General features: G+C 48.7%; 1 protein-coding gene across 4 annotated transcripts in view; it reads left to right on the forward strand.

The window, feature by feature from the left end:
• Window positions 1-17,718, forward strand: part of EMID1 (EMI domain containing 1) — a 40,378-nt gene extending 22,660 nt beyond the window's left edge. For 3 of the 4 annotated variants that reach the window (XM_079717350.1, XM_079717348.1, XM_079717351.1), the window contains 3 exons: window positions 8,096-8,140; window positions 13,179-13,263; window positions 17,498-17,718. In XM_079717350.1, the coding sequence (XP_079573476.1) occupies window positions 8,096-8,140; window positions 13,179-13,263; window positions 17,498-17,622 (255 nt within the window). In that variant the 3' untranslated portion in view covers window positions 17,623-17,718. Of the gene's footprint in view, window positions 1-8,095; window positions 8,141-13,178; window positions 13,264-14,161; window positions 14,253-17,497 lie in introns of all 4 variants that reach the window. The other variant, XM_079717349.1, reaches the window with a different exon arrangement.
• Window positions 17,719-17,748: the final 30 nt, after the last annotated feature.

Below are 17,748 nucleotides of genomic sequence, written 5' to 3' on the forward strand. Positions count from 1 at the left end.
CCCTGTCCCTCCCTGTCTGGTCCAGAGCAAGCTCCATCTCCTTTCTCACCCCCTGTCTCAGGGTCCCATCAGCCTCTTAGGATCAGGCTGCCTCCATCTCCCTCTCTCTGGCTCTGTGTCTCTGTACCTGTTTCTCTTTCTCTATCTTCCCTCTGTGTCTCCATCTCTCTGACTCTTTGTATTTCTCTCTTTCTCCATCTCTCCAACTATGACTGTAGATTTGTCTATTTCTCACTCTAGTTTGGTCAGTTTTTGCTTCATGTATTTTGAAGCTTTGTTATTAGGTGCATACACATTCAAGATTTTAATGTCTTCTTGGTCCTTTTATCTTTATGAAATGAATATCTTTCTCTCTGGTGATACTTCTTGTCTTGAATTCTATTTTGTTTGATATTAAAATAGCCACACCAGCTTTCTTATGCTTGGTGTTTGCATGATATATCTTTTCCAATCCTTTTACTTTCAACTTGTTTGTCTTTCTATTAAAAGTGTGGGGCTTCCCTGGTGGCGCAGTGGTTGAGAGTCCGCCTGCCGATGCAGGGGATACGGGTTCGTGCCCCGGTCTGGGAAGATCCCACATGCCGCGGAGCGGCTGGGCCCGTGAGCCATGGCCGCTGGGCCTGCGCGTCCGGAGCCTGTGCTCTGCAGCGGGAGTGGCCACAACAGTGAGAGGCCCGCGTACTGCAAAAAAAAAAAAAAAAAAAAAAAAAAAAAAGTGTGTCTTGGGCTTCCCTGGTGGTGCAGTGGTTAAGAATCCGCCTGCCAACGCAGGGGACATGGGCTCGAGCCCTGGTCAGGGAACTGGGATCCTGCATTCTGTGTGGTGCGGCCAAAAAAAGAAAAAAGACATACTTGAGTCTTGCTTTTTTTTTTAAACAGCCTAACTATTGAGTTCATTTACTTTTTTTTTTTTTTTTTGGCCACACTGCCCACCTTGCAGGATCTTAGCTCCCCAACAAGTGATTGAACCCGCGCCCTCGGCAGTGAAAGCACAGAGTCCTAACCACTGGACCACCAGGGAATTCCCCATTTACATTTATTTATTTATTTGGTTGCGCTGGGTCTTAGTTGCAGTAGGCAGGCTCCTTAGTTGCAGCTCTCAGGCTCCTTAGTTGCAGTTCGTGGTCTCCTTAGTTGTAGCATGTGAACCCTTAGTTGCAGCATGCATGTGGGATCTAGTTCCCTGAGCAAGGATCGAACTCGGGCCCCCTGCATTGGGAGCATGGAGTCTTAACCACTGTGCCACCAGGGAAGTCCCTCCATTTACATTTAGTGATATATATATATATATATTTTTTTTCTTTTTCTTTTTTTTGCTGTACGCGGGCCTCTCAGCGTTGTGGCCTCTCCCGTTGCGGAGCACAGGCTCCAGACGCGCAGGCTCAGCGGCCATGGCTCACCGGCCCAGCCGCTCCGCGGCATGTGGGATCTTCCCAGGCCGGGGCATGAACCTGTGTCCCCTGCATCGGCAGGCAGACTCTCAACCACTGCACCACCAGGGAAGCCCTAGTGATGTATATTATTATTGATATGGTTCTGTTTAAGTCAACTATCTGGCTATTTGTGTTCTGTTTACCCCAATCTCTCCTTTATTTCTTTTTTTCCCCTTCTTTTCCTGCCTTCTTTTTTTTAATTTTAGATTTTTAAAAAAATTTTATTGGAGTATAGTTGATTTACAATGTTGTGTTTCAGGTGTACAGCAAAGTGAATCGGTTATACATATACAAATACCTGCTCTTTTTAAGATTCTTTTCCCATATAGGTCATTACAGAGTATTGAGTAGAGTTCCCTGTGCTATATAGTAGGTCCTTATTAGTTATCTGTTTTATATACAGTAGTGTGTATATGTCAATCCCAATCTCCCAATTTATCCCTCCTCCCCCCTTTCCTCCCTGTTAACCACAAGTTTGTTTTCTACATCTGTGACTCTATTTCTGCTTTGTAAATAAGTTCATTTGTACCTTTTTTTTTTAGATCCCCTGCCTTCTTTTGGATTGAGAATTGTTCTGTGTTGTCTCTACTAATGACTTTTTCACTATACCTCTTTGTGTTATTTTTTTCATGGTTGCTCTAAGGATAACAATATGCATCCTTTTACTTGAATTCGTATTATACCTCTTCATGTATACATAAGAACGTTACAACTGTATAATCCACTCCCTTCTGTCCTTGTGCTATTGCTATCATATATTTTACTTCTGTATTTGTTATAAATCCTCAATACATTGTTATTGCTCTAAACAGTTGACTTTTAAAGAAGTTTAAAAAACAAAGAAAAATAGTCTTTTCCATCTCATGATGTATTTATCATTTCTGTACTCTTTATACCTTCCTGTAGATCCAGATTTTCATATAGTATCATCTCTCTTGAGCCTAAAGAACATCCTTTAGCCTTTTTCATAGTGTGGGTCTGCTGGCAACAAATCCTCACTGCTTTTGTTATCTAAAACTGTATTTAACCTTAATTTTTTTTTTTTTTTTTTTTTTTTTTTTTTTTTTTTTTGCGGTACGCGGGCCTCCCACTGTTGTGGCCTCTCGCGTTGCGGAGCACAGGCTCCGGACATGCAGGCTCAGCGGCCATGGCTCACGGGCCCAGCCGCTCCGCGGCATGTGGGATCTTCCCGGACCGGAGCACGAACCCATGTCCCCTGCATCGGCAGGCAGACTCTCAACCACTGCGCCACCAGGGAAGCCCTAACCTTAATTTTTGAAAGATATTTTCACTGGATATAAAATGATAGGTTGGCAGTTTTATCCCCCTTTATTACTTTAAAGATGTTGTTCCGTGGTCCTCTGGCTTACGTAGACAATTACAATTTCTCATGAGAAACTGACTATCATTCTTATTGTTTTTCCCCTGTACATAATATGTCTTTTTTTCCTTTGGCATTTAAGACTTTCTCTTTACCCTTGGTTTTCGTCAGATTGATCATGATGTGGATGGCTGTGATTTTCTTTTTGTTTATCCTGTTTTGGGTTGGCTGAGATTCCCGGATCTGTAAGGTTGCTGGGTTGTGTTTTTCGTTGGTTGTTTTAATGAATAAAATTCTTTTTTACAGCATTTTTTGAGTTCACAGCAAAATTGAGTAGAAAGTACAGAGAATTCTTATATACTCCCTGTCCCCACACGTGGATAGCCTACCCCACCATTGACATCTCACATCACAGTGGTGCATTTGATGAAGTTGATGAACCCACATTGTCATGTCATTATCCCCCAAAGTCCATAGTTTACATTAGGATTCATTCTTGGTGTTGTACATTCTATGGGTATTAATAGATGTATAATGACATGTATACACCGTTGTAGTATCATATAGAATATTTCACTGCCCTAAAAATCCTCTGTGCTCTGCTTATTCATCCCTCTCTTCCTTCTAACCCCTGATCTTTTAACTGTCTGCACATTTTTGCTTTTTCCAGAATGTCATATAGCTGGAATAATACAGTATGTAGCCTTTTCAGATTGGCTTTTTTCACTTAGTAATACACATTTAAGGTTCCAGCGTGTCTCTTCATGGCTTGATAGCCCTTTTAAATTTTTTTTTGAATAATATTCCATTGTATGTACCACAGTTCATTTATCCATTCACCTACTGAAGGACATCTTGGTTGCTTCCAAGTTTTGGCAATAGTGAACAAAGCTGCTATAAACATCCAAGTGTAGGTCTTTGTGTGGACATAACTTTTCAATTAATTTGGTTAAATACCAATGAGTGCAATTGCTGGATCATATGGTAAGAGTATGTTTAGTTTTATAAACTTTTTTGTAAGTTTTTATAAGAAACTATGGTCACCATACTATATCTTAGATCCTTAGATTAGAACTTAATCATCTGGGAGTTCCCTGGCAGTCTAGTGTATAGGATTTGGCGCTTTCACTGCCATGGGTTCAGTCGCTGGTCAGGGAACTAAGATCCCTCAAGCTGCACGATGAAGCCAAAAGAAAAAAAAAAAAACTTAGTCATCTTATAACTGAAAGTTTGTACCCTTTTACCTGCACGATGATAACCTTTCTCATTCCTTCCCTCCCCACAACCCAGTCCCTGGCAACCACCATTCTACTGTTTCTCTCTGAGTTCAACTTTTCTTTTCTTTTTTTTTTCGCATTCCACATATAAGTGATACCACACAGTAGTTGTCTTTCTCTGTCTGGCTTATTTCACCTAGCATAATGCCCTCCAGATTCATCCATGTGGTCACAAATGGCAGCATTTCCTTCTTTTTTAAGGCTGAATAATATTCCTCTGTGTGTGTGTGTGTGTGTGTGTGTGTGTGTGTGTATAACCCACATAGTATTTATCTGTTCATCTATCAATGGACACAGGTTCTTTCCATATCTTGGCTATCATGAATAATGCTGCAATGAACATACCTCTTCAAGACAGTGATTTCCTTTCCTTTGGATAGATAACCAGAAGTGAGATTGCTGGATCATACAGTAGTTCTATGTTTAATTTCTTGAGGAATCTCCATACTGTTTTCCATAATGGCTGTACCAGTTTACATTTCCACCAGCAGTATACAAGTGTTCCCCTTTTTCCACATTCTCACCAGCATTTGTTATCTCTCATCTTTTTGATAACAGACATCCTAACAGGTGTGAAGTGATAGCTCAAGTTGTGGTTTTGATTTGCATATTCCTGATGACTAGTGATGTTGAGCATCTTTTCACATACCTATTGGCCATTTGTATGTCTTCTTTGCAAAAATGTCTATTCAGGTCCTTAACCCATTTTTTAATTGGCTTATTTGGGGGTTTTGCTATTGAGTTGTATAAGTTCCTTATATATTTTGGATATTAACTCCTTATTGGACATGTGGCTTGCAAATATCTTCTACGATTTCATAGGTCGCCTTTTCATTTTGTTGATGGTTTCCTTTCCTGTGCAAAAGCTTTTAAAATTGGGTTGTTTGTTTTCTTCTTGTTGAAGTTTAAGAGTTCTTTGTATATTTTGCATATACAGAATACACCTTTGTACACCTTTATCAGATGTATCTTTTGCAGATATTTTCTCTGAGTCTATAACTTGTCTTCTAATTCTCTTGACATTCACTTTTGCAGAGCAGAAGTTTGTAACTTTAATGAAGTCCAGCTTACCAATGATTTCTTTCATGGATTGTGCTTCTGGCGTTGTATATAAAAAGCCATCATCAGGGACTTCCCTGGCAGTCCAGTGGTTAAGACTTCGCCTTCCAATGAAGGAGGTGCAGGTTCAATCCCTGGTCGGGGAGCTAAGATCCCACATACCTCATGGCCAAAAAACAAAAAAAACATAAAACAGAAGCAATATTGTAACAAATTCAATAAAGACTTTAAAAAATAATAATAAAAAAATAAAAATAGAATAAAAAGTCATCATCAAACCCAAGGTCATCAAGGTTTTCTCCTATGTTATCTTCTAGGAATTTTATAGTTTTGCATTTTACATTTAGGTCTGTGATATATTTTGAGTTAATTTTTGTGAAGAGTATGAGGTCTGTGTCTAGATTCATGTTTTTGCATTTAGATGTCCAGTTGTTCCAGCATCATTTGTGGAAAAGACTACCTTTGCTCCATTGTATTGCCTTTGCTCCTTTGTCAAAGATCAGTCAACTATATTTATGTGGGTCTATTTCTGGGCTCTCTATTCTGTTCCATTAATCTATTTGACTATTCTTTAGCCAATACCACACTGTCTTGACTAGTGTAGATTTATACTAAGTTTCCCTCTAAGCACTGCTTTCACTATCTCCCACAAATTTTGCTAAGTTGCATTTTTATTTTCATGTAGTTCAAAGTATTTTAAAATTTCTCTTGAGATTTGTTCTTTGGTCCACCTGTTATTTAGAAGCCTTTTGTTTAATCTCCAAGTATTGGGGGAGTTTCCAGTTATCTTTTTTTGTGAGGGGGGCTGTGCCTCGCAGCTTGTGGGATCTTAATTCCCCAACCCGGGATCGAACCCATGCCCCCTGCAATGGAAGCTTGGAGTCCTAACCACTGGACCGCCGGGGAGTTCCCTCCAATTATCATTTTGTTAGGAATTTCTAGTTTAATTCCATTGTGGTCTAAGAGCATACATTGTATGATTTTTATTCTTTTTAATTTGTTGAGTTATATTTTATGGGCCAGAATGCGGTCTATCTTGGTGAATGTTCCATGTGAGCTTGAGAAGAATGTGTAATCTGCTGTTGTTGGATGAAGTGGTCTATAGATGTCAATTTTATCTGGTTGATTAATGGCATTGGCGGATTCATCTATTTCTCTTTGCAGTTCTATCGGTTTTGGCCTCACATATTTTGATGCTCTGTTGTAAAGTGCATACACATTAAGGATTGTTATGCCTTCATGGAGTGCTGACCCCTCTATATCCGTGATAACCTTCCTTGCTCTGAAGTGTGCTCTGTCTGAAATTAATATAGCTACTCCCACTTTTGTTAAAAAATTAATTTATTTTATTTATATTATTTTATTTTTGGCTGCATTTGGGTCTTTGTTGCTCCGCGCAGGCTTTTCTCTAGATGCGGTGAGCAGGAGCTACTATTTGTTGCAGTGCGTGGGCTTCTCATTGCCGTGGCTTCTCTTGTTGCGGAGGACAGGCTCTAGGTGCATGGGCTTCAGTAGTTGCGGCACGCAGGCTGAGTAGTTGTGGCTCGTAGGCTCTAGAGTGCGGGCTCAGTAGTTGTGGCACATGGGCTTAGTTGCTCCACAGCATGTGGGATCTTCCTGGACCAGGGCTCGAACCCGTGTCCCCTGCATTGTCAGGCGGATTCTTAACCACTGAGCCACCAGGGAAGTCTGAGGCTCTGTTAATTTTTTTTTTAAATCTTTCTTCTCTCTGTGCTTCACTTAGAATTATTGCATTGACCTTTCGTCAAGTTAATTGATTCTTTCTTCTGTTATGGCACATCTTCAATTAATCCCAGCTAATGAATTTTTTATTTCAAGTATTATCATTTTTATTTCCAGGATTTCCATTTGATTCTCTTTTCATAATTTTCACATCCCTCCTGAAATTCCCCATCTCATCACCCATTGTATCAATTCCACTAGATTCTTTTATTTTTTTAATTTTTAATTTTTGGCTGCGTTGGGTCTTAGTTGTGGCAGGCGGGATCTTCACCGAGGCACGCGGGATCTTTTGTTGCGGCACGCGGGCTTTTCACTGCGGCGCGCGCGATTCTCTCTAGTTGTGGTGTGCGGGTTTTCTCTTCTCTAGTTGTGGCGTGCGGGTTTTCTCTTCTCTAGTTGTGGCATGCCGCCTCCGGGGCTCACGGGCTCTGTAGTTTGCGGCACGCAGGCTCTCTAGTTGAGGCGCGCGAGCTCAGTAGTTGTGGCATGCAGGCTTAGTTGCCCCACATCCCCTGCATTGGAAGGTGGATTCTTTACCACTGGACCACCAGGGAAGTCCCTCCACTATATCCTTTAACATAGTTGTCACAGATATTTTAATCTCCATGTCTGGTAATTCCAGTACCTGGGTTGGCTATGGATCTGTTTCTAGTGACTGATTTTTCTCTTGCATATGGGTCACATTTTTCCATTTCTTCACATGTCTAATAATTTTGTATTGCATCCTGGACAATATAGACAATATAGTGAAGACAGTCTTTCTCTGAAGAGTGTTGAGTTTTGCTCTACGTTGTGGCTCCAACTCAGCTTTGTGACTTTAGGATGGGCATTTCACGGACCATCCAAGGATTAGAGTGGAGTATTTATACAGATTTTGCTCCCCTACTGTGGCTCCGTGCTTTCCAGCATTTCCCCTCAATTTCCTCCTTCTTTGGCAGTCTTGACCCCGACCTCTGATTCCTCAGGCCAATAAGACTAAAGCTTCCTGCTTGAGCTGTTTGCCAGGCAGAGGGGGTTGGGATGAGCCCTCAGAGGAAAAGCCATAAATATACTGATGTTACCCAGTGCGGTTCCCTTCTTTCTAAGGTCAGATATCCTTCAGTTACTGGCTGCTCTTTATCACTTTCCATTGCCTTCAAACAGTTGTTTTTTTGCATTTTTATCTCACCCAAATGAGCTACTCTCTGTCTCATCCTTGCTCAGCCTCTCTTCCTCTCTCTCTCCTTGCCTCTCTCACTGTTCCTACCTCTCTCTCCTTGCAGGGAGAACCTGGCCCCAAAGGAGACCCTGGTGAGAAGAGCCACTGGGTAAGCTCTAGCGCAGCACTGACCTCCCGCTGCCCCCCGCCCTGGACACTCAGGAGATTATTTGGGGGTGGGGGCACCCCATCCAGATCCCCTTTGCAACCTGATCTCCAAGTGGGGAGCCTTGCCAGTTCTCAGCCCCAGCGTCCTCCCCTACCCTGTCCCTCCCCAGTGGGAAGGGCCAGCCTTATCAGCAGACCCTACATTCTTTGTCTCTGTCTTTATCCCTATCTCTGCCTTCCTTCTGCGGCCTTTCCAGGCCAGGGTGACCCTGCCAGTTCCTCCTGGGCAGTTTGGGCTGACCCAGTCCAGACTGCATCCCCTGCCTCCATAGCCCCCTCCCTGCAAGGGCTTTGGCTTCTGCTCCCCTGCCTGCAAAAGAAAGGGAAGCATGAAAACAATATCCACACAGAAGAATGGGACAGGAGGCCTTAGGAGAGCCATGGAGCAGAGGAAAGGAGGTGTAGAAACGCTGAGGTACACAGGAGCGCTTTGGTAAAAGGGACAGGGCACTAAACACCACCATACACATAGGAATCCGTGAATCACAGGAAGGGAGACCTGGAAACCACCATGGACACATTGTACATGGTAAATGAGGTCAGGGGACTTGGATCCATTGTACCCAAAAGACCTATAATTAACATGAGGTCCCAGACACCATCACATACGCAGGAGACCCATGAGGAGTGGGAGGAGAGGCCTAGAAACTGCCATACGCACCAGAAAACCATGGAAAATGAGATGGGGGATCTAGAAACCACTGTACACAAAGGAAGCCCATGAAGACTGGGAAGGGAGGCCTAGAAACTGTCACATACACAGCAGACATAGAATAAATGGGAAAGGGGACTTAGAAACCACATGTGGGATCCTAGAACCTTCACAATCACGAGAGAGACTTGCAGTGAATGAATTTCAGGGCCTAGAAATCACCCACCCAGGAGACATGGGGGGAGGACTAAAAGCCCCACGGTGCAGGGACCTGGAAACTATCACTGACATAGGAGACATTTGGAAAACTGGATGGGGTGGGGGCAGACAGGAGAGGCAACTGGGGAGTTCTTTTGGAGGCTGGTATTGTGCCTCCCTCCCTCCTCCACCCCTCTCCCTGGTGCAGTCTGGCTGGGACACCCTACTTCCTGGCAGGCATTAGTTAATGAAGACATGGGAAGCACCCAGCGCCTGCCCTGCCCTCTCTGCTCCTGATTGTGGGGTCAGTGATGGATACAGCCGTGGGAGCCCCCCACCCTGCACGAGCCCTCCCCCATGTCGTTCCGTGACTTCTGGGGTCCTGCTACCTCTCTGGCAAGCCTCTCCCAGCCCCTCACTGCCACCCCACTCCCTTACCCACCCTCTACCCCCTAGTGGCTCCAGAGCCTCTTAAGCATACTGCCTGCTTGGGCATGAGCTGGGCTGGGGGTCAGCTAGACCCATGTGATCCCAGCCCTCTGCCACCTCTAGGCCCCTTCACTGGGGACCCCTTCACTGGGGGCCATTTTTCACCCTGCCCAGAGGAGGTGGGAGAGATGGGATGAAGGCTGAATTAGGCTGGGCAGCCCCATCCCTATATGGGGGTCCCAACAGGAGAACAGATGCCTGAACTCTCCCAGAACAGACTTCAAACTCAGGACCACCTGTGGGAGGGGCCCCCACAAGAGGTAGCAGGGCCCCTGCCCATCCACCTGCTTTTCCCTCACCCACCTGCACTTCTGCCCCTGCTTGCCGCCTGCCTGGGAGGGGACCCGCTGGGCTGGGGGCTGCATGAGGCTTTGGGGGCTGGGGGACCAGCTCTGTTGGGGGCAGGTGGGGATGAGGTCTGTGTGGGGAAGAGGCCTGAGGGCTCCTATACACACTCCACCTACCAACCCCCACTTAGTGAAGCTTTTGGAGCCACTGACCTGGCTGTGGCTCAGCATTGACACCCAGTGGTCATGAGGATGCACTGCAGGCACTTCCTGGGAGTGACGGGGCTCAGCTGGCCCATCTAGACCAAAGCTCATACTCCTTATTCAGACAGGAAAAACTGAGGCCCAACTCCACAGAGTGAATTGTTGGCAGAGCTTGAACTGAAGCCCAGGCTTTTCAGCTCCCAGGACTGGGGGAGCCAGCTAACTTTCCCCAAGCGCCTCCTTGGTGGGTGCCAGGCCCCAGGCTGGGCACTGTGGACATAGATGTGATTTGGACACAGTCCCCATCCTCAGGGTGGTCACAGTGGGGTGGGGGGAAACAGACCAGTAACCAGCAGTGACAGGACAGGGGGAGCTCAGCTATGATTGTAGAGGGGTGGATTTAGCCTCTTCTTGGATAAGGAGACCCAGGCCGAAGCCTGGCAAAGGGTGTTCATGCAGAGGAGAGGAAACATCACATGCAAAGGCCCTGGGGCAAGAGTGGGCCCAGGGTGTTTGAGGAGCTGCAAATACTTGGAGTGACGGAGTGTGACAGGCAAGGAGTGAGACAGAGGTCATAGAGGCTTTTAGGACTTAAGAGGCCATGCTGAGGAATTTGAACTTTGTTCTATGGGCAGTGGGGAGTCATTGAAATATTTATAAGTAGGGAAGTGACATGGTCAGATTTTTGTTTGCAAAAGACCCCTCTGATTGCCATGTGGAGAAAGGATGGGAGAAGGGAGCAGAAAGAGAGACTAGACAGGAGGCTGTCCTGGTCACCCTGGCAAGAGGCTGTGGGGGCCAGAACTGGAAGGGGGACAGTGAAGAGGGACAGATGTCAATGGAGCTGAGAGACACTTGGGTGCTTGTCTGGCTATGGAGGGGGGAGCGAGAAGTTAAGGGAGACGTTTACAATAGTAAAAGAGAGAAGAGAGCCAGGAGAAGCTGGCCTGCTGAGTTTTCTCCATGGAGAATGGGGAATGTCTACATGACAGCCGAGTGGGGGTGTCCAACAGACGCTGGACACTCAGGCCAGGATTGGAGGGCACTGGGACGTCATCAGTGCAAACAGCAGGCCACCCACCCAGAATATTTTTTTGGCATTTTCCCCCATATTTTTACTTTGAAAATTTTCAAATATATAGAAAATTTGGTACAATGACTATCCTTGTACCCTTCTTCTAGACTGACCAATTATTAGTGTTTTGCTGCCTTTGTTCTTTCGCTCTTTATATATCTATAGATCTTTTTTTTCTAATCCATTTGAAAGTAAGTTGCAGACCTCATCCACGTCTCCCCTAGCACATCAGCATGTGTCTTGAAAGAATATGGACATCCTCCCAAAGAGCCACAGTAACACTGTCACACCTGAGAAAGCTGACATTAATTCAGTGAAATGATGCCACTTAATATACAGCTTATATATAAATTTTACCCGTTGTCCCCAAAATGCCTTTTGTGGCTGGTTTAAAAAAAAAAAAAACAAGATCAATCAAGATTCATGTGTTGCATTTGGTTGTCATGTCTCTAGGTTCTTTTAACCTAAAATAGGCCCCCTGCCCTTTTCTTCTTTCTCTTGACTGTCATTTTGTGACTGTCCCACTATCTAGATTTGTCTGACTGTTCCCTCGTGATGAGATGCAGGTTAAATACCCTTGGCAGGTGCACTAACTGGGGATGTGGTGCCCTCTTATTGCATCTCATCAGGAGGCTCATGACATCAGCTTGTCCCATTGTCGATACTGGCAGTGGCTTAATGTAATTTTTGAAGGTCATCCATGTTTAGATGGGTGTAATACTTGAAGAGAGATTACTTTAGTGTGACCTGGTGACCCCCAGGCCCAATGGCCAGTCAGTGGCCCCATCCATGTGATGTGGACAGGACAGCCAGATCATAAGGGACAGTCTCAGCATGGCCACAGTGGGCTCGCTCAGAACAGACATGTTGGGAGGACTCTTGATTGTTAGATGTTTTTGTGGGAACAGCTTTCTTGAAGGTAGTAATTGTACCAAGATGCATATTATACCTCATCCCTTCATTTAATCTGTACTAAGTGAAGCACTTTGAGAGACTCCCAGATGTGTCAGGGCTGGAATAGTTCTATTGCTGTCCCGGTGCTCTGTCAGAATTAAGATGTCTACATTCCGGAAATAGCTTTAGTCTGGACTCGGAAAGAGGAAGGAGTGAGGGAGTGTGGAGTTTTGGCAAGACCGTGGACCCTATGCTGGCGGAGGAAAGGACAGACAGACAGACACTGGGAAGAAGTGAAGGTGAGGGCCAGCTGGTGGTCCCTGGCCAGCACCGGCACCACTTGAGACAGGAGACCCCAGAGCAGGGAGGCCTAGGGGAGGGGTCTGAGGGCCGCTGCGGCATCCCCGGGCCTGGAGACTCAGCTGAGAAGAGAGGGCGGGGCTGAGGGCTGGGCTCCGGGATGTGCAGCATATGGACCTGGAGTAGTCAGAGCCCAGGGAGGGATGGGCTCAAAAGGGCTGGGGCAGGGGCACGTGGGCCTGAACTTCAGCTTTGCCGGCATTTTAAGCGTGGCTTCCCAACAGCGATGCCACACAAACATTTTCTGATTTTACTCTTTCATGTTCATTTGGACGTGAGTGGGAAGGATATCGGTAAGTAGCCTGATCCCACCAATGGAGTTAATTAGGGTGAGACAAATACAGTATTTAAGGCAAAATTGAGTCAGTTTAAAGACTGTTAAGTAAAGCAGAGTACAAGTGGCCCAGGGATGTGGCAGGAATCATGCAGATGATGTGAGACCAACTGGTTTCAGGCAACAGAGATGGAGGAGGGGCCGGGGCTCTGCGGCACCCTCTGGGCAGGTTCTGTGGCAGGCTCTGGGACAGCAGTGCCGCCCCTGCAGACTGGCCTCCCCCCGCCCCCAGTGCAGCAGGATTTGCGGGGGTGGGAGGAAAGAGCAGCCAGCTGGGTGGGATCCTACTGAGGAGGTTGCTTCTGCCTGCCTTTTCCCCCTCCCATCCTCTCCTGGTCTTGTCCCTGCTGTCCGTGGGCCCTGGGCTGTGGCAGGTGGTGTGGAGCTGCAGGTGCATGTCCAGGGTGGGGCATGGGCCTCCAACAAGCTTTGCAGGGCCCCCTCCCCTGCCCCCTTCACGGCTGCATCTGTCTCTTTCCTCCACAGGGGGAGGGGTTGCACCAACTACGCGAGGCTTTGAAGATTTTAGCTGAGAGGGTTTTAATCTTGGAAACAATGATTGGGCTCTATGGTGAGTAGAGACAGACAGACGGACAGACAGCCCAGCCCCCGCCTGCCAGGCTTCCCCAGGCCCTCCAGGGTGGAGCTTCCTGGGTCCAGTCAAGAGGCTGGATAAGGTACCTGCCCTTCTCCAGGTGGGGACCTAAAAGGTCAAGACCACCCATCTCTCAATGACTGGTCCCTTGTCCACAGGTGAAGGGGGGGCCCTAGAAACCCAGGCCCCCACCCCTGTGGTAAGACCTGGGGCTCCAGACATTGTGGGTAATGTGGTTTCCAGGCCTGCAGGGGAACCAGAGGTGACAGATTTCGAGTCTGAAAGGCATTATGGGCCAAACTCCAGAGCTGCAGGGGATTGTGGCTAACAGAGCCAGACTGCAACAGTGCAGGGGGTTGTGGGTAATAATGTCAGAGCCCAGGCCCCCAGGAGGATTATGGGTAATGAATCCAGACCCCAGTCAGGCCTCAGCTCAAGAGAAATTGTGGGGAACAGAGCCAGTCTGCAGGCCTACAGGACAACAGGTCATGGGGCTAGACTCCAGAAGTACAGGGGACTGTGGGTGACAGAGCCAGGCTCAGGTCCCAGGGGACTCTGGGTAATGTAGCACCCACCAGTTCTGACCCCAGAGGCTCTCACTGGGCAGGCCATCCTGGCCCCACGGTCCCCCTTTAGTGGCCTGAGAGACCCTCCCCCAGGCATTCACCCACCAGTTCTCCACCTATCTGGTCACTTGAGGAGACAAGCGAGCCCTGTCCCCACTTGGAAGGAGCAGCCAAGGTCCCAACAGAGACTCATGCCCAGGCTCCTGCCCGGAAGCCAGCAGGAACTGGCCCCGCCCCCCACCCTCGGTGCCCAGCCCAGCCCCCAGAGGCCGGACACGCACCGTCTGCTCTTCTCGATCTCCCATCAGGCTCCTAGCTTACAGAGCTTCCTGCAGCAGCAGGCTCAGCTGGAGCTCCTGGCCAGACGGGTCACCCTGCTGGAAGCCATCATCTGGCCAGGTAACGGCAGGGTGGGCAGGCAGGGGCAGCCCCTGCCAGGAAGGGCCTGGGAAGGGCCTGGGGACACAGAAGGCGCCTCCCAATACTGGATCCAGACTAGCAGACAGCCACTCTTCGGCCCTTCCATCCGGCCAGCAGACGGTGTCTGGCACAGAGGAGGTTCTGGTAACTAGTTCTTGAGTGAATGAGCACCTGCTTTGTGCCAGGTACCTCGCTGGCACAGGCTCCAACAGATAAGACAGGGACCTGCTCTCATGGAGCTTAGGGTGCTGGGGGGAAGCCCTGGAACTGGGCGTTAAACCTAGGGTGAGGAATACCACAGTGGAGTGAATACAGGTGGCCACCAAAGCCCACAAGTGCTCCTGATGCAGGCTGGGGGGTGGCAGAGGGCATCTCAGGAGGGCTTCCTGGAGGAGGAGGCATCTAAGTGGAGACCTGAAAGGCAAGGATCGGGGGCAAGTGAACAGGCAGAGGAACAGCATGAACAAAAGCCAGGAGACCAGAGAGAACCCAGAGGGACAGTTCCGTGAGGTTGCTGAGGGTGAGAACAGAGGCTAGAAGATCTGGCAGGGCCCCGTTTGAGAAGGTCCTTGAAAGTAGGTCAGGGAGGCACAGAAGAAGATTAGACACCACCTGGCTGTCACAGTGGGCCTAAGGAGGTCTCTCCACGTTAAACTGGAGCCTGTGGCTGGCCCTGGAGAGAGTCAGGGATCGGCCATCCCATTCTTCACCTACCTGTGAAGAGGCCCCAGCCCTTTTCCCAGCTGCCCCATCTCTCAGCCCAGTCCTAGTGCATCAGTGCACACAGCCTTAGACATCATGTCCAACCTCCCATCTATTTTACAGATGGGGAAATTGAGGCCCCCAGCAGGAAGGAGAACCAAGGTTAGAGCCAAGCCTCCTTCATTTGGCAAAACTGTAGGGCACACCTACTGCAGGCTGGATCTGAGGCAGATCTCAGGGTACCCACCTTGGGGAGCTGCCCATCGGGTGGTGGGAAATCCTCAGCATCTATACAGATGAGGGCCATGGGGTACAGGAGCACCAAAGGGTGTGTGTGAGGAGAAGCCTTCCCAGAAGATGGGACCCTTGCGTTAGTCATGGAAGGTCCCTACGAGTGTGCCAGGAGGAAGAGGTGGGAGGGCAGCCCCCGTGGGGACAAAGGCCTAGAGGTGGGAAGGTGTGTGGGTTCTGCTTCCAAAGCTGCTCTCGCCATGCCACAGGGCTTCCCCAACTTCTGAAAACTCAGACCATCTCCCAGACCTCCTCCCTTCTCCCAGAGGAAGGACCAAGGACCAAATCCCAGGTGCTCAGCTCCTTGTCAGGTGTCCCCCGACTCCCCTCTCAGGAGGATTGGGAGGGGAGCCAGAAGGGACACACTGTGGCCTTGGATCTGTGCTCCACCCCCCTCAGCCGGCTCTGTCTCCAGAAGCCCAGGGAGGAAGTGCCAGGCACCTGGCAGTGTGGCCAGGAGGAGGGGATAGAGGAGATGGAGCCTTCCCCATTGGCCCGTCATCCACAGCAGGTGCCAACAAAAGACCCAGATGGGGCTCCTATTTAGATTATAATCAATAATGATGATAATAGTAACAGCTGTCACACATCCAGTCCACCTGGGCCGGGAAATTTACAGCCATCATCTCCAGTCCTTGCAACAAGCTTTCTAGGTGGGCGATACTGTGCCCGCTTCACAGATGAAGAAACACAGGTTCAGAGGGCTCGTGTGACTCCCCCGGGACATAGGGATAGTAGTGGTGAGGCCAGGGGTCCGCCCAAGGTCAAGCCTCTAAAGCGCCAGCTCTTTGGGCTCCATCAGCAAAGGTTCCCTGACCCCTCTGCTTTGCTAGGCACTGAGTGGGGCCCGGGGGAAACCAAGGCCCTGAATTTGATCATGTCAGAACAGCATCTCATGACTGACTCACAGTGACCAGACCTGCAGGAGCCCTGGGTCGAAAACACACCAACCTAGTGACCATAATAATCCAACATTTACTGTGAAAACCACTTTCCACTCTTGGTCACACTGAACACTCTGCAAGGGTGGGACAACAGGAATGTCATCCCCACATTCCAGATGAGGCTTAAAGGTTCTGGGACTTGCCCAAGGCCACATAACTGGGACATGGTGGGGCCAGGACTTGGCCTGAGCTGATGTTGGAACCTGAGCTTTGAGCTACCCTCCTCCTATGCTCCCTGTTATAGGGCATGAAATGTTCCTTGACTGTGATTGCAGATACCTGTCTGCCCCAAGGGCCCCAAATCTCAGCCCAGAGGTGCATGGGACACAGGGTCAGAGCGCTAGACAGTTATGAGGGTATAGCTCCCTCCCTGGCATTGCCTTCAGTGGGAAGCTGGTGCTCACCAGAGTCAAAGTGTCTCTCCTGTGAACAGGGTTTCGAAGGCTCAGCCAAGTGCTCCATCCTGGGGTCCTCCATCCTGGGGCCCTCCCCCTGAAAAAACAACCCATCCTTCCGAGCTGCCTAACCCCTCATTTAACTTTGAGAGGGACTGAGGTGATAGTTACCTAAGGCTTCCTGGAAGAGGTAGGTCCTGATCTGCGTTTTGAAGGTTGAGTAGTTTTCCAGGTGGGAAGAATGCCAATTATCTGGTTTTACTCTTGGGGGCCAGCTTATTTGCAGGTTGGGGCATATCTCACCATAGCCAAATCAGAACTGACTTCAGTAATTACTGGAGTTGGCCAGGGCCTCTGTATCTGGAAATGTCCCCCTGGTTTTAGAGATGAGACAACTGAGGCCCTGACAGAGGTCCAAAGCCACACAGTAGGTCAGTGGCAGAGCCTGGCCTTCCTAAACCCTTCCCCACTACAGGTGGCCTAACCTGAAAAGAGAGGAAGAGTGAGGCTGATGCCTGGCCTTAGTTTACCCAGCTCTGAAATGGGAATGATTCAGGGCACACCTCTGCTCCAAGATATGTTAACGAAAAAAAGAGCTATACTGTTTATGGGGCATCTACTACACGCTAAGCATTTCAGAAACATGGTGGGTTCATTGATCTCCACTTGACAGAGAAAATCAAATAGAGGCCCTGAGTGTTCTAGTTGGGTTAGGGGCTAATAACTCCTGGGGGGAGGGGCACTAACCAGCTTTTCAGACCCCCTTCTTTCCCACACCTCTGCCTCTCAGACTTGGGCAGAGAGCCCCACCCCCCACCCCCCAGAGGGCCAAGGGAAGGTGGGCACCTCACACAGACGTCACTAACCCGGCCTCTTTCCTTCCCTCCCGCAGAACCAGAGGGGTCAGGGGCAGACCCTGCCGGCACGGGCAGCCCCAGCCTCCTGCGGGGCAAGAGGGGAGGACACGCCACCAGCTACCGGATCGTGGCCCCCAGGAGCCAAAACGAGAGAGACTGAGTGTGGTGGTGGCCCCTTGGCAAGGGCCAGGCCAGGCTTCCCTTCCCAGCCTGGACTTGGCCAGCTGCCTCCAAGGTCTGCCATCCGTATTTATTAATATCCTCAGGGTCCCTTCTGCCACCTAGG

Source organism: Hyperoodon ampullatus (assembly GCF_949752795.1).
Source record: "Hyperoodon ampullatus genome assembly, chromosome: 13".
NCBI classification, from domain to species: Eukaryota; Metazoa; Chordata; class Mammalia; order Artiodactyla; family Ziphiidae; genus Hyperoodon; species Hyperoodon ampullatus.